This window comes from Plectrocnemia conspersa, unplaced genomic scaffold, assembly GCF_051122295.1.
Source record: "Plectrocnemia conspersa isolate PC_06_02 unplaced genomic scaffold, ASM5112229v1 ptg000011l, whole genome shotgun sequence".
In the NCBI taxonomy this organism is placed as follows: Eukaryota; Metazoa; Arthropoda; class Insecta; order Trichoptera; family Polycentropodidae; genus Plectrocnemia; species Plectrocnemia conspersa.
The window spans coordinates 5249372-5270909 of record NW_028277175.1 but is presented as its reverse complement, the minus strand read 5'-3'; the positions used below and the strand labels follow the sequence as shown (position 1 = coordinate 5270909).

General features: G+C 34.7%; 1 protein-coding gene and 1 long non-coding RNA gene across 8 annotated transcripts in view; one reads left to right on the top strand and one right to left on the bottom strand.

Moving 5' to 3' along the window:
• Hr4 (nuclear hormone receptor 4) overlaps positions 1 to 21538 on the bottom strand; it is a 152206-nt gene that overhangs the window by 10465 nt on the left and 120203 nt on the right. For 3 of the 7 annotated variants that reach the window (XM_088198463.1, XM_088198459.1, XM_088198466.1), the window contains 4 exons: positions 19095 to 19804; positions 17490 to 17979; positions 16702 to 17354; positions 9640 to 9832 (listed from right to left, as the gene is read on the bottom strand). In XM_088198463.1, coding sequence (XP_088054589.1) covers positions 9640 to 9832; positions 16702 to 17354; positions 17490 to 17979; positions 19095 to 19804 — 2046 coding nt within the window. The remainder of the gene's footprint in view (positions 1 to 9639; positions 9833 to 16701; positions 17355 to 17489; positions 17980 to 19094; positions 19805 to 21538) is intronic. The other 4 variants (XM_088198464.1, XM_088198461.1, XM_088198465.1 and 1 more) reach the window with 2 other exon arrangements.
• On the top strand, positions 6514 to 8997 carry LOC148229209 (uncharacterized). The gene is made up of 2 exons (XR_015811483.1): positions 6514 to 6717; positions 6784 to 8997. It is a non-coding gene; the product is annotated as an uncharacterized LOC148229209 (long non-coding RNA).

The following is a 21538-nucleotide window of genomic DNA, read 5'->3' as shown; positions in this document are numbered from 1 at the left end:
TGATTTATCAAGTCCTAGTATATCTTCAATATTATAATAAGAGGTGTCAGTGTGTGGTACTAATTTTATAACATTAATAATAAAATACATATTTAAGTTTAAAGTATAACGCTTTTACACGCTTATCTGATGTGGAAATATACAACGCGCATATAAAGGGTTAAAAAAATGAAGTGACAAAAATGTTTTTATTAAATCAGAAGACATCTGTTTAACACTTCAATCATATATAAATACAACATACCCACAATAAAATATACTGTATGTTTGTTAAAAATTATGATATAAATTTGTAAATATCTGAATATCTAGTAAGTATGTTCAAGTTAGTTATATATTAAAAATACAAATCTACTATCAAAGTTCAGCGGTGAATTAAAAATAATTCTAAAACAGCTGAAATATATTTCATTGTTGGGCATCAAACATATATTTTTAGATATAATGAAAGCTTTAACACAAATACTGAAAAGACACATAAAACAACACGCGAAGATATATTTATAATTTATCGCAACGTTACTGAAATACAATAAAAATTTTACAAACCTAGATTAGTCCAAAAATTTATACATTTAATAAGTTGTTTTCCTATTAATGTATTCAATTTCGAATATCAATTTTTGTTTTAATGGATATTATTGAAATATTCTAGTATTTTAAAAGAACAGATTATTCACATAAAAGTAAGCACTACAGGTTATTAAGAAAACATTTTAAAAATAATTTTTCAACTCTTCCAGACTAAGGCAATGCATACATAGCTTATTAATTTTTATATGTAATATAAACATTGCTTCCATTATCCATTAATCTATTAAATAACAAAGAATGTTTAATTAATTTCAATTTTTATGTAATAAAGGCATAGAAATATAAATACACTTTTTAATAAATGCCAGATGAAATTGGACAGCCCTGTCGTTACGTCATACTCGTAAATAATCGCGACTCGGGCGAAATTAACGAGATTACGTTTTGATCATAGATTGAAAAAAAATAAAAGTAACGTTTAATTTTAAATATAAATAAGGGTTGATTTCTGTTTGTGAAGTTTTTAAGTCTTTATATTTCAGATTATTTTTAACCCAGTTTTGAAACATAATCTATAAATAATTGGCCATAGACAAGGGTTCGATATTTGGCCGTAATAATTAATTTTGCGTCCATGTCAAAAAAGTGGTATTCCTTGTTTCGATTTAAACCTGACCTTAGATGAACTCGCCCCAATTCGCAGCAATAGTGCAACATCGAAGCGCTGTTGGAAGAACAGGGCCGTCCCTAGGCATTTCCTCTACAATAGATATATTTAAAATTTAACCTTTTTATAAGAAAAATATTTTATTCTGTGTTGACAATGATTTGTAATATATTTAAAAGTAATTTTAATTAGAATAAACGATTTTCCACCAATAATCCATGATTTTAGAGAAAATCCGGACATCAATATTTTATTTGGAGTTAAAAAAATATATTGATAAATCACAGTTGTGCAGTAGAAATTTCGCCCTTTTAAAAATAAATGTACCAATTTTTACCTCAAAGAGAACAAATCGGTAATAACTATACAGAAGCAAATAAAAAAACACGTTTACTGGAAGATTGGTTATATATTATAAAATAGATCAATTTAGTTAGCACTCATTGAGAAGCGCCGCCATCTTTCATATTTCATACAGATAGTTTTATAATCATATATGGATTTTAAATGTATAGTATAAACAACTGCACGATGTTTATATTATATTATACCAAATGTTTTAGATAATTTATTCATTATTGTTTAATAAAGGAGTATAAAAACTAAAATATAGTCGATAGGCTAAACTAAAACAATATGATTTTCCTCTTCACAGTGCCGGATGCTTGCGGTGCATTAAAGTGCGGTCCTGCCCACGAGTCATTCTCTCGGATAGTATATTTATGTTGGATAGATTAAACACTATTCTGAGACAGGATGCACACTCTATTTAATTCCGATGATGATGATGCGCATGCGCACATTTTCGACATTATTTTAACCTTTTCGCAGCGTATGTATATCGTGAACTTCGCCGTGAGAGCGTTTCAACTGTCATTTATTATCGTCTATTTTTTTCCATTCGTTTCTTTCTCTTGCGGTTGCATAATGAACGACACTTTTCCGTAACGTTTCGCAACATCGGCCCAGAATCGAAAGCGAGGCACTTTTCCGCGGCGGTATTTTAAACCTGACCTTAGTTGAACTCGCCCTATTTTCCCGTCGCAGTGCATCGGCTCCGAAAATATGCCTAGACGCGCGCAGATCGACCATTTAATAACAGACCGATGAAATATTCACGTAGCCGCTGCTGACATGCGATCCGCGTAGTGTGAAGGCGCCCTTATGTCGGCGTTCGTGCGAAACGCAAAAAATCATCGATTCCTATATAGCGATCTCCTCCCAACAATTTAAGTGAAATTAAATTTTATAGCTTTAACTAAATGACTCATTGAGTCATATTAGAGAAAGTCAATTTGTAAATAAATTAGGTAAAAAATAAAGCATCGGTGTCATGAAGACTTCATAATAAAAAATACACAAAAATAAAACGTTTATTAGTAAAATTATATTTTATAGAGCGCTGCTCATTAAGAGGTGCTACTATCTTTACACCCAGACTTCTTATAATTCGTACAGAGAGTTTTAGAATATTCTAATCGGAAATTTTAAATATATTGCTACATTTTGATTAATTTTATCATTGAAATGTAGGTATTTGCTAAAATCTATACTGAATTTACCTGCGCAACATGAAAGTTTTATTCAGAACGCTTACTCAGAAAAATTGCATGATAGGGCATCGCTCGATAATGTTACACTCATTGAGAGGCGCCACCATTTTCTCATCTTTTTTTAATAGAGTACTGACTTTTACGCGAATCTAAACTCTGTATTACTAATTTATTGAATTATTTCAAATCATTGTTAATCGTGTTTACATAATAATTGAAACGTTAGCACAATATAAATTAAAAAAGCCGAGACACATTTGGCAGTGCAGTGTAAAAGTTTTGGATGTTTTACTTTTTTTTTGGGCTTCAAAGTGATTTTTAAAAAAAAAAAATATTGCATATATTTTATAAAAATGATACATTAAATTTACCTATATGGGAGAAAACCATAGATAAAATCATATCAATTTTTATGTGTTAACACCTGATAAATATTGTTTGTAAAACAACATGTGGTACAAGCTGATAAATATTATACAACATACTAAAACAGGAGGTATTAGAGATATGTTAAAATCCATCAGAAATGCAAGGGATTGCACAAACACACTGAGGGGTGGTGTCGACAATCCGTCGATGATTTTCTACAAAAGTTCGGATTGTATCAGTATTTATATCTTAAAGTCCTTTTCTTAAGAGCGTTTAGATACAATTCAATGACGCATAAAAAGAGGTAGTTTTAGCTGCTGGCCGTATAATAATCAGCACGATTGATCTAGGTTCGAATTTTACATAAGCCGTTGTGTTTTTCAATGAGATCAGAATCAGTTATATTATATAATGATAATTCCGATTTTGCCTCGATTTTCTCACGGATGAATATCGTGATATATAATTAAAATAAAATCGAGCCGGGTCGTATAATTTATAACAAATAAAATAGACGTTTCACTACTTATTTAGTTGTTGTTGATCCTGTTTATCCCGTTTTAACGCATTAGACTAATACTTGTCATGTTACAACGGAATATTTACTATAAATCATAATGAGCTACTTCATAGAGTTGCGATTGCGTCCTTTTATCTAAACCGTTGTGGCCATGAAAGCAGAGCTCGAATTTCATTTACACAAGCAATCCAGCTTCTAAACGATATTTTTTTATTAATTTAATTGTGTATAGTTATGAAAATATGAGCGCATTTTTAATATTTATGTACATATGTATATGTGTATGAAAAATGTCAATGTATAATTCAATAAATATCATCATCGTTTAGAATTATTGCTTCATAAAAAAATATTTATTTTACACGAGCGCAAGTCACTGGTGAGACAATAGCGTTCAATATTGTTTTTAACAGAATTACAATTTACGCTTACTTTGAAATATTCCAGAATAAATTAATTAATCCGTATCAGCTTATGAAGAGAATAAATAAAAAGGAAGCCGTCGTGGTTCGGACAATATAGAATATAATTATTAATTAATTTGTTTGGATAATATTTAAATGCATTTTTCAAAATTAAGTTTTATAGTTATGAATCTAAACCAGATGTTTAAATTAAAATTTAAAACCATTTTCGTGCGTGTCGTTGATTTATCAGGAATTAAAAAAATACGTCGGCATTTAAACAACACACATCTAAAGAATTTCTAAATATATTGTCCCATTGAGAAACACATTAAAATAATTCAGAAAATAAATCTATTTTACATTTGCATTTTATATAGGATGCACTCTGTGCGCAATCGTTATCAGATTGATATAATCAAAGAGGATGAGTATGTACTGGTATGAACAGGCATGGGAATATGAAAGTCACACATTCGATAACCTAATCAGGTCAATGGAGGCAATGAACCCTATCTGCATGACAGCGTATTTTTGCACTGCGAAATGTGGAGAGGGGCGTAATATATGAGGATAAGTGTTTAGGGCAAGCAGTGCTTAGCAATCTATCAAAAACTATAAAAAAGAATCGATATTTTAGTGCATAAAGTTTATGCAGCTGTGCACTAATGTTATGAAATTTGAGACGGTGTTAGAATTGGAATAGATTTAATGAAGTCGCCTTAAGTATGCAAATATTGTGTATGCGAAACTAATTTCGTTCATGGGTTTCTAAGAACTATTCCATAGATGTATTACGTGCAATTGCATGTGCGTATTTTATTTTAAACCTGACCTTAGATGAACTCGTCCTAATTCCTAGACGCGATGCAACTACTGTGCGTCAAGCGAGCAGAATGAGCGCTCTTCTCTCTATAGTTTCGCAATCTGAAATCTATGTAGAGATTCTAGCATTCTATCGTCGAAAAGGAAATGTTCTCCCCCATCTGCTTAGTCATTCGGACCGGTTGGGTTTTGAAAAATATTGGCAACGAATTCGGCCTGGTCGCAGACAGGGTCTTGGCCATCGTTGTGAGCAATATGTGTCAGGAGGAGAACAACTTGTTTCATTTACGCTGTGTGTATGTGTTAATATAGAATGCGCGGATAGGCAAAAGTGTAAAAAGAGCGAGCCGGGAAGTGGAGTTGATTTCTCTGTTACGTGACCGTTAGAAGCACTTTCTACAGTGATGTCATAGAGCGGTTCGAGTTGCGCAAACTGCCTACGGACCGTGGCATTAGCTCAGCGAACATCGCAGAGGCGAAAAATTGTTCCATCAGCGAGCAAATTTTCACATTAGAACAATTAACATTCAGTGCATTCCGCATTTAGATGAAATTTCTGCGAGATGCAGGATACAGCAGATTATGGGCATTGTATCAAACATCATCCAGTAATTTCTACATTCAAATTTCAGTTTTTAACAAATTTTTCTCGATATATAAAAAGGCAAGAACTATCCAATAGACTCAATTTTATTTGACCTTTAAAAAAATCACTCCAATTAAAAAAAAAGTAGTTTCAAATTTCATACATGTTGGGTTGTCAACTTATTCACGTCTAATGCAGCTACAGAACCAATAAATAAATAACATGTTAGCTGCAATAATAATGTGTTAACCTGATGGAACAATTTTAGTCAGATGGTTAAGCAAAATATGTTTCCATGTCTTTCATCGTTAGTCTTTATTTTATCATAATTATTGAATTAACTACATATTCACCATCAAAATAACAACAATTCAAAAATGACTACAGTACTATTAAGTCTGTATTCTTTCATTATTTGAAGATTTAACATGCAACGATTTATTTGGTCATAAGCTAGGCGGCACTCTGCCAACATTGGCGTGGAGGCTCTGAGAGTACTCCTTCTCTAGCAATATATAATTGGTAAATTCAAGACTTTAGCATTGATGTATGTGTGGATGTTGCTATACACGCAGTGAGATCCGTGGAGCGAGTATTTTTGAAAAAAAACACAGTAAAAGTGATATTTCCCAACTTTATTTTTAACCGCCTCGAACTAATAAATGTATTATTTTACCATAACTCAATTCAAGTATTTTAATTGCTTTTGTATTTTTTTCTTACTGAGTTTCTTAATTTTGATATTTTAAAAGTGAAATGGAAAAATATGATTATATAAGGCATAAAATAATTACTTAGCATTAAAAAGGCTGTTGTTCTCACTGCAGCCACGTCAGTGTAAACCAAAAAAATCTGACCCTACTGTACTCCCCCCTAGCAATTTATAATTACAAAATTCAACTAGGAAAAGAAACGGAGACCTTGGGGTTTGCGAATGTGTGAATGTTGCTCAACACGCGGCGAGATTCGTGGAGCGAGTGTATTTAAAACAAAAACAACAGTAAAAATGCCATTTTACAATTTTTAATCGCCGCGAACTAATAAATGTCTAAATATTTTGTATTTTTTTCATATAATTTCCTAATTTCGATTTTTTAAAAGTGAAATTAAAAAAATAAAACTCCTGTAAGGCAACAATATCTATCATCAAAAAGGCTGTTGCTTTCGCCGCCACCACGTCAGTGTAAACCAAATTAATCGGGCCCTACTGTACTCCCCCCTAGCAATTTTAAATTGACAAATTAACTAAGTAGAGAGATGTAGACTTTGTGGCATTAGCGAATATGTGGATGTCGCTGTACACGTAGTGAGGTCGATGGAGTGAGTGTTTTTAAAATAAAAACACTGTCAAAATGCAATTTTACAACGTAATGTATTTTTTCATTTGAATTTGTTCATTTTGATCTTTTAAGAGTAAAATGGAAAAAAATAGCACTAAAGTTAAAAGTATCAAGAAAATCGCTAAGAATGCATTTAAAACTCATAAGTATGTACTGTATATAATACTTGCTATATTTATATAATTTTATCCTATCTTTAAGGCAATTTAAAAACCGTAGGTTTTAGGGCTATATAGTTTTGAATTCGTTTATTTTTTTAGCATTAAAATATTTTTACAGTGATCAAAATAAATGGTTATTAATATAAGGTGGTGTTAAACTTATAATTTATCGAATGATGCATTAAACATGTAGTCTGGCATTATCGTGGTGAAAAATTAAACTTATTTAAATGCGGCTGTTAGCAGTACTTTCACTTCATTTTAAAAGTTTATAGTACATTGAACCTTAAATATCCTATTACATAATTTTGTTTTCATGTTATATTATTACACACCTGTTATAGAGAAAATACTCCATTGTGCGGCTCCCAAACGTAAAGATTTACCAGCAATACGTCTTCAACGCTAAAGGATAAATATCCAAAAGGAAACTTATTGAATCAAAAAAATTTTAGTATACCTTTACCATATATTTAACGTAAAGAGCTGTAATTTTTAAATCAATTATATTCTTGGACATTGATAATTCATAATTTGCGGTTGTTATACGACCGAAGACGAAATGGTATGTCGTAAAATAATTTTATTCTTGGCGATTGATAATTTATACGACCGGAGACGAAACGAAGCTGACATGGAGCTTAAAGAATATTAACAGAATGTCGTAAATGTCGTAAAATAATTGTATTCTTTGTCATTCCAATTTATAATTTAAATTTTAAGAAGACGATACGAAACTGACAAGGAGATAGATAGAGAGTGCTACTTTTGTGACGACAAGATAACGGAAAATACTTTTATTATCGTCCATTGATAATGTATAATATGTGGTTGTTACACGACCGAAAACGAATTGAAACTGACCTGAAGTTGCATAATGAGTACTCCTCTTAGGATGTTAATGCAATGTCCTAATATAATTGTATTATCTGTCATTCACAATTTATAATTTTTGATTGTTGCACGACCGAAGACGAAACGAAACTGACATGGAGTGCCACTTTTGCGACGACAAGATTATACTGAGCCGTAAAATAATTTTATTATCGGCCATTAATAATGTATAATTTGCGGTTGTTACACGACCGAAGAATGAAGCTAGGCAATGTCTCTTTTGGGATGGCAAAAAAGTGTGAAAAATGAGATACTTTCACATAAATCCAATATTATAAAAAAGTGGGATGACTAAGTTTTGAAATCCAAAGACAAGAGATCAGAAAAAACAAAAGTTTTCATCTAAATATCCGACATTCGTGCCAATATCCGAAAATTAAAATAGTTCACCTCGGCCTTATAAACAATGAATCACGTTGCCAAGTAAAATAATATAAAATAGCATATACAACAAATTATAAAGGTCATTATCGAATATTGAATATTAAAGAAAAAAACTTTTTTCTGTATTTTGACTATCACCGTTTCGTTTGCAGACTTCTGATACTATTAATCTATATAGCTAAAGGATATTTGTCAACAGTAGAATCAGTTGTCACTTCTTGAAGAACCAGAAAATATTTTAATTGCTTTAATAATTTAATTGAATATCTAATTAGAGCTATTCAAAGCATTATCTAAATATAAAACATCTCGAAGTCATACAACTTTTGTTAGTAAGATAATAACCATATTTTTATTAACCTTATCATTGCAATTTTATTACCCTACATTTTTATTATTATTGTATAATACAAGAGTAAAAGATAGAAGATTGATTTTCCATTGAAATTAAAGAGAGTTTATTGTTATTGTAGTATGAAAAACGCCGACAATCGCTTGGTATATGTGTCGAGTTTGTCGAATCGCGATAAATTTACAAGATAGGTCACTTACAACGAGGGTCTTCACTAAACGCGATAGTATTATATAATAGTAACACATGAAAGCACACGTCGTACAATGTACACAATCTATGCGGAAAAGCTTTGTCGTTACACGCGAAAACTAGCATACATACAAAACAGAGAGTGAAAAAAAATTCGACCCAAATTTCACAGATGAAAAAAACACACAACTTTTTCTATAGAATTGAATTAATGACGTACAACAATGGCAACTGAACCTGTTTGTTATTCGCTTTTAAAAATGTGATACATGCACAAAATACCGTTGCGGTATTACTGTGATGAGTGCTGCTTTCATATTATACTAGTTTCATTAATATATCCGCTATGCGTGTGCAAAAATAATGGTGCAAAAATATTATCTTAAATGTGCAATCTGTCAAATAACATTCCTACTATCTGCACACAAAACGAATCTAAGCAAACTTGACAACTCGCCTATGGCAGTAGTCATCCAGCTTCATAATACGCTGTCATTGTGTGTTGATCTGTTCAATATCAGCTATGAGGAGTCTTATTTCGATTAATATTTTTTTTCTGTTAATTTATATGAATTATTCGTTACACTGTATTTTCCAAAAGATAAGATATGAAATGGGCTTAATGCGTTTAGATATCTTATGGCATGTGAAGTCAAAATAGAAAACGCAAATAGGATGCGAGCGCTATGGCTCGTCTTCCAGAAGTCGACGGAATGAAAAGTGGAACGACGACCTGGAGTGACGTTTCGCGAAAAGGCGTTTTTCCGATAGAGCGCACCTTGGTCAAAGTTACTCGTCGAGCACGACCGTGACCGACGACGACAATAATCCAGTGCCGAACAAAGAGTAAAGACTCACCGTTGTTCAAGAGGATGTACACCTTCAGACAGACGTACTCCTCCATCCGCAGCTTTATCCGCCGGAACATGATGGTGATCTGGGTCATCCTCTCCACGACCAGTCCCACGTCCAGACGCAGCTGCTCCATGGTGATGGGTCGTCCCATGAGGGTAGTCAGACACGTTTGCAGCGTACGCAAGTTTGCGTTTACCTAGAAAAAAAAAACGATAGATATAACAAATGGATTCAGAAAACTGTACTCAAAAAAAAATTCAATCCCTTAAAACGAAGAATTTGCACATAAACACCAAACACAAAGGTAGTTTATGTTATTTACATCAAACTAAATCAAGATCTTCTTTTAAAAACCAGGAATATCTGCTGTTTCAAAATCGTGTTTATTATTTCAATAGATAGTCATACAAATGTTTTGAATGACAACGCTTTTGAATCAAGATAGTGACTAATTGCCTTTCAGTGTAAAGAAATGTCATACAATTTAACTTTCAAGGTCGTCGATGCCGGCAAAATATTCCTACCATCTCGGCAGATATATTCTAGACAGGTCTTCTTTTATTAAGGATTTAGGTGTGACTTTCGAAGAACGATGGAAATTTAACCAGCACATTGCAGAGACAGCAGATCATTAAAAATGCTCGGTTTTATCTTAAGAAATGCTTGCTACTTTAGGAATACTTTAGTATTGCGCACTCTTTATGATGCTCTAGTCCGCAGCATACTAGAAACTAGCTCTATTATTTGGATTCCATGCGTAAGGAGTCAATGTAATGAATTGAAGCTGGATAAAGTACAGCGTAAACTCCTTCGATATTTATACTTGAAGGAATACGGCTACTATCCGTTCTTGTTTCCCAGTGCTTTTATTCTGAGAGCGCTGGGATACGTTTCTTTGGCAATTCAGAAGTGTTTATATAATTATACACTTCTAGAAATTGCTCAATTCGGTGCTCGAGCAGCTCCAAATGTGAGCTCCGAAAGGTGGTTATAGTTCTCGGTCGCGTCCACTGTTCTTGCTTGTAAAGTCTAGAACTGGAGCACTTGCCAACTCTTCTCTGGCAAAGGCCGTTCGTCTGCTCAATACTGTGCATAGAGATATTGACATTTTCTCGTGCTCATATGGGGTTTTGGTTCAATTCGTGTAGGGCAATGCACACCTGTTGAAGTGATTTGTGTCTGTTATTTTATCTTGTTTTCGTGTTTTTACTTATACATAGGTGTATGTATTTTAAAATTGTAATATATTTCAGACTTTTGTCAATCGTGACGCATTAGGTTAACCTGTCAAGTCACGATGGTCATAATTTTAATAAATAACTAAATAAAAAAATATATATATATGGTAAATCTTTCGGAAAAGTTGAATGGAAATCTGACTAAAACTATAGAAATTACCGTGTCCTTAAAAAAAATCGATATCCCTAGTATCTACTATCTACTATTTTTTTCTGAGAGTTTTTTTGTGTCTATTAGGGATATCTGATTATTTTTTTTCTTACAGAAACATGATAGTATTTATTTTGAAAAAGCAGAATTATTTGTTATAGCTATAAATACTTCAATAATACAAAATAAATAAGTAAAGCAATAAATTATATTAACAGAAAATTAAGGGCTTAAGCGTAAAGCGCGAGATTATGAATGCAAAGCGCGAGATTGTAAGCGTGATGACTGACATTGATTCTTATCTTATCATGTTTCTCATTTGATAAATATTTTTGATTTCTCAGTTTAGTTATAGGATATCAATAAATAATAAGTTGTGAAGAACAACATTAAAAAACATATAATAATAAAGCGCGAAATGATGAGTGCAAAGTGCTAAATTATGAGCGCATGGTGTATAATTAATACCCATCAGGCCGGCGATTTTTACAAAAATGTGTTTTTTTACAGTTTTGTAAAATAGCTACAACTTTTGACATTTTCGTTGTACGTAAAACAAACCAATAAATACTAATTATATATTAGGCAGATGCTCTTAACCTTGAATGTTCAGGAAATTAATATTTTTTTATGAAAATGTCGTATTTTTTCACTTTTTTGTAAAATCGCTACAACTTTTGAAATAATCGCTCTAAATTTAAGATTTTTTGGGATTGTATGTAAAAAAAACATATAAACACGAATTATTTAAATATATATTAGATGCTTTCAACCTTAAACGTTCATAAAATTAATGTTTTTTTTTATTATAAAATATCGATTTTTTAAATAAACGTTGAGAATCATGGTCATTATTTTTAATGAAAACAATATTATATACTGTCAAATAATATACACACATTTTATGATATTGTCTATTTCCCCACATGAGAGACTAAATAATGAAGTTAGCAATTGGGACCACCCGTTGTTATAGATTCACTAAAAGGGTTATGTAATTGATAGATGTGTATCTTTCGGATTTACTAAGAATCCTACTTTTTCGATAGCGATGCGTATTAGAGCGGTATCCACTTTAAAAAAACAAGGGTAAGTTCCGAATATCCAAACGCAGTATCCCAGAATTTAGAAGCATTATATACGCTAAAATGTCTGTTAAGATCTGTGTTAGACATAAAATAAAGAGTCTGCTTTCACCCCGAATCATCGGCATTAGACTAGAAGGACGTTAGACTTTCCTCATTTCATCAAGGGCATATAAGCCATAACACTAATCTACATTCAGAACTAACACTTCGCTTTCGACTCGGAATGACGATAATCCAGCCGAATTCGTACTAAGCAGAACTATACCAAATCAACCTAAATATGGATTAAAAGGTCAAAATAAATATTAGATGGTCAGAATTTATATAAATTGGTTTGAATTTATATTAAATTGTAAGAACTATTTTGGCAGATAGTCAGAATTCTTTTTTTTCGGTTTGAAATAGTGTTATCGTATGGTGTTGTTATTGCTGTAACGCTGAAGATTGGTACAACTGGTTGATCTGTTATTCGCATGTCGGCAGCTCATTATCATTATCAATATAAAGATGTTTTAGGGCTAACTTGTTTGGTTATGCTCGCAACGTTGTCAGATGTTAACCCAACAACCACGCGTGTTCTCCGTCGCCGCTCTGTCGTTATTTCCGCTTCGTTCGTAGCTCTGAATACCTTCACGTCCTACATACAATTGAATATATTCGTTGAATATTATTCATGTGGTGTTTAATATTCTGAATAACGCTCGATCGCTACCTCTCGCTTGCACTTAACCTGTAACAGTTTTTGTGCGAGGGAGATATTTTCTGAGATATTTCTAAAATAAATAATTTATTGCCTATTTATATTTGTAATTGTTATAATATTTTTTTGAATTCACACGATCGTCCTATATTTTAACTCTGATCGTCATATATTTTTTTAACTGACCGTATGCTATTTCTATTCTAACCTTTTGATATTTATTCTGACCCTAAATAATGTAATTTTCACCACTTATTTTTTTAATTCTGATCGTCTTACATTTTTATTTTCACCATATGTTATTTTTATTCTGACCATTTGATATTTATCTTAACCCTTAATAATATAAATACGACCAGGCTGTTATAATCATTAGAGAAGTATCGCCGTACATGTACTGCAGTCGATTTTTCAGTTTTGAGGTACCCTAGATAGTTACATACTATATAACTGAAGAAATAATAAATAAAAAAACATTAAAATCATTACTTTTTATTTAATTTGAATTATTGTAAACGATTTCTATTGAAAATAAAAGCAATAAATTAATTATTGAAAGCCTTTGTATTGATATAAAAAATATTCCACAAAAGCCGAATAATATATAATAAATTTGTAAAATAAATGAACGAAATTGAATAATAAAATAAGTATAAAAAAAGAAGGAATAAATCGTTAAAAAATGATTTACTATAAATCTTTTATAAAGTAGTAATAAGTAATTAACAACAGAAATAATTATGAAAAAAACACGTAAAATTAACTCATTTCCAGGTGTATATAAAACAAATAACAAATTAACAAATGTGTATAAATTAACTCACTACTCAAAGGGTTATTACTCAAATATGTAAAATTCTGACTCGGGTTCGATTTTTATTCTGAACTAAGTTCTGACCATTTAATTTATTGCCTTCAATATGGATACATATGGATGTTAGCTGAAACTAATACGGTTGATTCCTTCAATGACCACTGGTTTATCGGGACAGCCGGTTATTTGGGCCAAATTCCAAAGAATAGAAACTAAACAAGGGAATTAATAGTTATTTTCTTCGATTATCTGAGACAATATTCCGTTTAATTAGGACAGTAAATTCACTCAGGGTGAAATAATATAGACATCACATCTCGCATATTGATTCATAGTAAGTCTGCACTTTGATATTTCACTATGTTTTAAAAATATTATAGCTATCCTTACAGATATTACTTTCGACTTCTGATATCTCATATCGGAAGAGTATTGGTGAAAGTATATTTAAACTGAATTTTGGTCTATAGGAGAGAGCAAACACAATTATCATTTCGCAGAAGTCAAAAATTCACGTCAAAAGCAATAAAATCGTGACGGTGACGGCACGATTGTATATTGTAGAATATTGTAGAAATAAGCGTGTATTGGAATTATAAACCAAAGGTTCAATCCCCAGCTACATAATAGAATTTTATGTTAAATGTGACACAATCAATTAAGACAGTTCACAATTATAGATTAAACATTTATGTTCGATTTCGAAAAATGTTTTGTATAAGCATTGTTACCTCTAGCGAAGCATTGGGATGTTATAGATTTTATACACATAGTAATTTATTAATAGTTATAAATAAAAAATAAAAAAAAAAAGTCAGCTTAAAAAATATTACAACAAAATAATAATTTAAAAATTACTTGTGTAATAAATATAGTAGTTTATGATATTAGTGATTTAGTAAAAGAAGCAATGTATGTAGTATTAATTAAAAACATATTTTAAAATAATAAATAATATATTTTCAGGGGTTTTAAATCTTAACTCCTCGTTTGGAATTCATAACATTTAATTTGCCATCAAATGTGCATTTTTTTTTATAAATAAAGGATGGGTTTGCTTCGAGCGATAGGGGGGCTATGCCCCCAACTCAGGGGTGCAGCGGGTGACCCATATATATTATCGATCGAGGTAACTGCGGGTCAAAGGCCCCTTCGAAGGCGACCCCGCGCCGAGTCTACGTGCATCCACCGCGTAACCCGAATGACGTAACTCGATAATCCCCCGGCGGTGCAAATTTCGCAAGGTGGAAATTTATGATATTTTTTATTTGTCGTTTACCAACGCGGCCCTGTACATGTGTACGCAGATCGCGACAACGTGTGACGTCTAGAGTTTTCACAATCTACGAAGTCGCCGTATTCTTTACCTTGAGACTGCGAAAAGCGGGTCGTCGACGCTGCCGTCGAACGCGGTTAACCCTCACACGATGGAAAAATGTCGTATCGTCTCTTTATACATAAAAGGAAATTGAGCTATTCTTCTGTCTGTTAGACTAATATATAATTTAAATAATGATAGTGACGTATACATAAAGGACACGTACACAATCCCACATAAATTGTTTCAGCTCAGCCGTTTTAATGCCACGCGCCACACACGGGGCTCAGACGCTATGCGACTGTAATGCCAAGAGCCACATACGGGGCATTTACATAATCTGTTATATACGCTGCGAAATAATGAATAAATACTATATAGGTATATAGAATCATATATGAAGAAACTTTTTAAAATATTATCGCTTGAATAGCTGTCTTAAATATGGCAAAAATTGATGTTCTTCTTATCAACGGCGCGAGGGTTGCCATTAGCCACCTGCGCCTTTGTAATATATGAAACGTAATTGGCATTAGGTCATGTAGTACAAAAAATACCATGGCACGAAAATGGTTAACTTCTGTTTGACAAGCTCATTTAGAAACTGGATAGCTCGTGTAAGTGGAGCGTTTTAGGGCGCTGACATCCTAGTAGCAACGGTAAAAATAAGGGACGTAATCGCGACTCTCTAAGACACTATACAGCTGAAAATCGCTGAGCAACAATGAAATGTAGACAACATCCATTATGAACTTAAAAAGGTGTTTCATTGAATACAAGTAATGAATTGTATTTATTACATCGCTCAAAAATACACTATTAAGCTCTCTTTGGCGCATTTAGCATCTGGACTTGTATCTACACCCGTATAAAATTCATATAACACAAGAACTAAAGTCCAAAGATCATTGACAGCGAAGAATTTACGCAGATTGGGTTGAAGTTGATGTTGATTTTTCAAAGAAAATTTTCTTCTTAGATGAGGTACATTTCCACCTCTCTGGATATGTTAATAAGCAAAATTGCTAAATATGGCGCGATAAAATCCGCATGTGATTTACGAGAGAGCATTACATGCCAAAAAGTGACTGTCTGGAGCGCATTGTGGTCAGGCGGTGTCATTGTGCCTTACTTTTTTGAGAACGTTGCAAGTCAGACTGTAACAGGCAATAGTGAAAGCTATAAGCGCATGCTAACCGATTATTTTAGGCACAACATCGAAGATATTGATGTGGAAAACAAGTGGTTCTAACAAGACGGTGCAACTTGCCATATATCAGGTGCAACGTTGAATGTTTTGCATGAAAAGTTACCAGGTCACATTATTTTAAGATTTAAGCCAAGATCATGAGATTTAGCGCCGTTGGATTTTTTGTGGGGTTACGCTAAGAGTCATGTCTACACCGACAAACCCGAAACGTTGGAGCACCTAAAAACCAACATCCGACAAGTTATATCTGAGATACCGCCCGAAATATACGTAAAAGTCATCGAAAATTTTTTAGAAGAATAGTCTATTTTCGCCATGAATCATTGCATCGGCCATACGATCGAGAACTGGGAGGGACGTTAAAAACGACGTTGGATACCAAATGTGGTCGTTCTGGATCTAATTCCTTTCGTCAAAACTTTACACAGTACTACCACTTCGTTTCCAACTCGGAACAAACGAAACAGTGAAACTCTCATCTAGTGGAACCAAATCAATCGAGATGAGATATTTAAAAGCTAAAGAAGATCAGTGTGAAAATGTTACCTCTTGCGAAAGTTCAGTCTCTTGGTCGGTGTGCTGCCCATGCGACGGCGCCGCGTTCTTCCCGTGCATCGCCTGGTAAGCGGCAGTGGTCAGCACGGAGATCTCGTGCCACTTGTCCATCAGCAGCTTCGAGTGGATCTTCATCGGTATCTCGAGTATGAACGGTAACTTTTTAGTCCACGCGACCATCTTGTGCACTATCGAGTCGCCAATCTTGCACAGCTTGTCGCCGATCTCCGACTTGTCTTCGAGCAGGTCGGGCAGATGCTGGACGGTGGCGATGTCCTCCATGGCGTCGCAGTCGATTAGCGCCTGAATCATCTGCGCCGCCCTCTCCGTCGAAAGCGTCCTCTCTCTGTCGCGGTCCCATTCGCGGTCCCGACTCGAGCTGGACGACACGGCGCTGTCGAGCCTCTGTCGAAGGTGGACGATCTCGCTGGGATTCGTCAGCGCCGTCTTCAGGATGGTACCGTTCGCTAGGGGCTCGCCCCCAGCCGACGCAGACACTCGAACTCCTGCGGCCACTGCGACGCCCGGGTTCGCGTTGATCCCAGCTTTCTGCGTCGACTTCTTATGTTTCTTATACTTGACTTTATAGAGGTTGTAGACGGCGCCGCTGTTCCTACCGCCGGGCATTCTGTCCTCTCTGACAGCTGCAATCACATATTTGATTAAATAAGCAAACAATTAACATATGCATGACGATTCGAACCATTGGCGGAACTACCAAAATTATTTTTTTATTTGATTAAAACGTGTAGTTCCGCCACTGCTTCAACGATACTAACCTTGTAGGACCATCCCCTGTTCGATGCATTTCTTGAACCGACAGTACTGACACCGATTCCGCTGCGCTTTGGTGATCTCGCAGTTGCCGTCTGCTACACAGGTATACACTCGTCGGTTCTGCACGGTGCGCTTGAAGAAGCCCTTGCAGCCCTCGCAGGTAATGATGCCGTAGTGCAGGCCGGTGGCTTTGTCCTCGCAGATCATGCAGATCATCGGCTGGTCATCTTCGTCGGGTGGAGGTGGAGGTTCCGGCGCAGCGAAGACGAGCGCCTTGAGAGGGGGAGGTAGGGATCCCGCCGGCTGACCGGGGACTCCGCCGAGGACGCCGGCAGTGGCGGCGCTAAGGTTGAGGGCGTGCAGTTGCTGCGCAGGGGGCAACTGGGATAGGTCACCCGCCCACAGCCGCTCCATGTTGAGGGGGCCGTGCGGGGCGCCGCCAAGCCCTAGCAGCAGATGAGCGGCGGACTCGTCGGAAGCCTGCTGATGATACTGAACTTAATATATAGCGGGTCTCTGCGAGAAGATCGACACGTTGACATTTAGGGTACGAATTGCAAATGTATCAAATAGCATATAATAAAAAAAGCGCAAGATTATGAGCGCAAAGCGTGAGAATATGCGCGCATATTGTAAAAAAGTCGTCGGTAAGCCAGGTGCGAGTGACAGCGAGCACCATATATTCAGTTAAAAATTTGAAACACAAATATTCTAGAACCGGGCCATACGCCAATCTCGAAGTAAAAAGTCGATTATAAAAGAATTATAATATTTTATGGTCATAATTATATTATTTAGGGTTAGAATAAATAGAAAACAGTTAAAATAAAAATGGCATACGGTCAGAATAAAAATATGGGACGATTAGAATTAAAATAGTGAATGGTTATAATTTTTATTATATTTAGGGTCAAAATATCTCGTTCGCATCAAAACTTCCGAAAAGGTTGGTAATAACATTAAACACCCCAGGAATAACTCTTGAAGTGCAGCCTATGGAGCAATACGCCAGAAGTGACGTCTGTCTTCGTCTTCAGATTATTTACCACTGAGAGTTGAAATGGCTTAGTTTGTATTTTGAATAATTGGTTTTAAAAAAATATTAGGTCAAGTTGGGTTAGGTAAATTTGTGTAGGTTAGGTTTGGGTTTGAACAGCAAATGGACGTTTCGCAACTGTCAAATTGAGTCTCATATATATTTTAGAGCAGCATATAATTTCACTAGCGCCTATTAGTTAAATTATATTTTTACTAGTAGTAATATATATCTACTGGTCAAAATATAATTGAAATTCCTAATGAAAATATAACTTTACTACCTAACTTTACTGCCTATAACTAGCACCTGACAGATAAATTGTATTTTCACTGGAAAAATATATATATATACCGGTGAAAAGATATTCCGATATGATGTCACTAAAATAACATTTAAAAAATATTTTCGGGATAGATTCTAACTTGACTTCTTTAGATTTTCCTTAAGAGATAACCAGAGAACTATAGATTAATGCAAACTTTTACTAAATAGCATAGCGAGTTAAAGACTACCCAAATGTTTGTAATTCGTACCCAAAATGTATAAATATATCAAAGAGCGTTCGTACCTGAGGTAGGACTGGCCGAGGACTCCGTGAAGGTCCACCGATCGATGAAGTCTCCGAGACGGCTGGAACGGGAGCGGGAGTCGCCGGAGACCAGAACATAGTCCGAACGCCTCCAGACTCTCCCATGATGACGGTGGGTGCGTTGCGAGGCACTCTAGACTCGTGCATCAGTCCGGCCGGAGGAAAGTTGCCGCCGATGAGTTCTGGCTTGACGCCGTTGATGCGATTCGCCTGCACCCATACGTGATGCTGGTGGGACTGTGGAGATACGGGAGACATCGGAGGACGGGGAGATCGAGGCGAGCGGGAAGAGTGGCTGACGAGGGTGGGTGGTCTGGGCTCTATGGGCTCCCTCTTGACATGCACGGTGTTGAGCTGCCGCGGGGAGCCCTCGCTCTTGATCACCGAGCAAGAGGCCACGGAGCGGATGACTCCAGGACCGCACATGGACGAAGACACGGAGATGAACGGCGGCGAAGAGACCGGGATCGGGCCCGGAGAGGGAACCGGAGCGAGACCCATCGAGGTTTCGGAGGGAGTAGGCGCGCGAGGGGGTCCCGGACCCGGTCCAAGACCGGGACTCGGGAGCGGTGCTCCGCCATCGCCTCCTCCTGGCCGGCTCTCGGGAGACCCGCGGCCCTCGCACGACATCTTCGGCGACAGCGGCACCAAGTCCGGCGAGGACGTACTCGTGTCCGCCACCGACTCGCCTGAAAAATAAAAAAATATGGATTCAGATTGATTGACATTATTGTATTATATTAAAGGAGAACGCCCCGGGCGGCACTCTCTTGGGGTGACATTTTCGCGATGGAAGGGTCGTTCGTATAATGTGGTTCTTGAACTAAATGCGCCAAGTGTGGCAATAATAACAATAAAAATTATCTTAATAATGTATATTTTTTTTGTAAATATTTTATTTCTACCTTATTATTTGCAGCAGCATTGTTTTTTTCTTATAATTTTAGTGAAATAACAGAGGACTTTATTTTTTATTATTATTGAAAATATGTATAAAATTTATTTTCATATTAATTAGTTGACAATCGCAAAGTCGGTTGTTGGCGGTTGTCTACTAAACATTTGAAATCTTTTATATCCAACTTTCGGCAATAAAACTGATTTTCACTTATTATTTACGTCTATGTGAAATGTTGCAAACGTTGAGAATAAAACGGACCATTTCTGTAAACGGACAAAGTACTTTTGAATGGGCATTTTCACATGAAACAAACATACGAAACTGTCTTAGTAAAGCATACATATTGTTTAAGAGTTGGATCATTCAGTAATAATACTGTGCCATCACATCTGGTGATCATTGTTCTTGAAAGCACGTACTATTTCACGGACATTTTAAAGCATAAAACATGTATGCACCAATTTCCTCGCAGACGTGTTTATCCACACGTTTGAAAAATATTTTAACGAAATTAAGTTTATTGTTTCCTGCGTCACAATATATTTGTTTATTCAACGGCCGCCATAAGATTTTTTATTTCCCTTTTAGATCATATTTTATTTATAGAACTACATATGAATTGACCCATTTGGGTCAACAGATTTTCACAAAAATATAACAATTTAATTTAAATTGATGTTCCAATGAGATTTTTTTGTAAATTATGTTTTTAATAGTTTAATTTATTAATAAAAATAAAATTTATTCTTAAAATGCAATAATAAAGTCAGAGATTTTAAAGCATTTTTGTTCATAAAAGTTATTATGCCTACCTTTTTGGGATTACTATATAAATATATATGAATTATATAATAATAAAAATATAGTTTATAAAATTTCATTTAACCCTGAAATAAAAACTCTAAAGGTAATAAAAGTATATTCGATTCTTTCTTTAATTGACGTTGAATCAGATAATTTTTGCTAATGTATCAAAAACCGATATATCGGATATTGGCAACTAAAATATTAATGTAAGATTTTATTATAATTATGGCTCTTCGTCTTAACCCTTAAATTATCGTGCTTTTTTTAATTACTACTTAAATTTACATGTATTACATAATAATAAAAAAAGTAATTTTAACCTGAAGCAAATACTCTACAGCCCAATAAAATAATACCTAATGGTGACGGATCAGATAATTCTCGCCAAAATAGTAAAAACCAATATATCGGATTCTGGCAACCAAAAGGTTAATGTAATGCAAATGGCTCTTCCTCAATTTTTTAGTTGCCCTGCCTTTTCGAATCACTTTCTAAATATGTATTACATAATAATACAAGGAAAATATTATTGAGCCTGTCAAAATTATACTTCACGTCTTTTTTCAATTAACGTTGCGTCAGACAATTATTGCCAACGTAGCAAAAATAATAAAAGCTGTTTTATTGAATTTTGGCAACTAAAAGGTTATTGTAAGATTTATTTATAATTATTGCTCTTCATCTTAACCCTTTAGTTGCCGAGTGTTTTAAGATC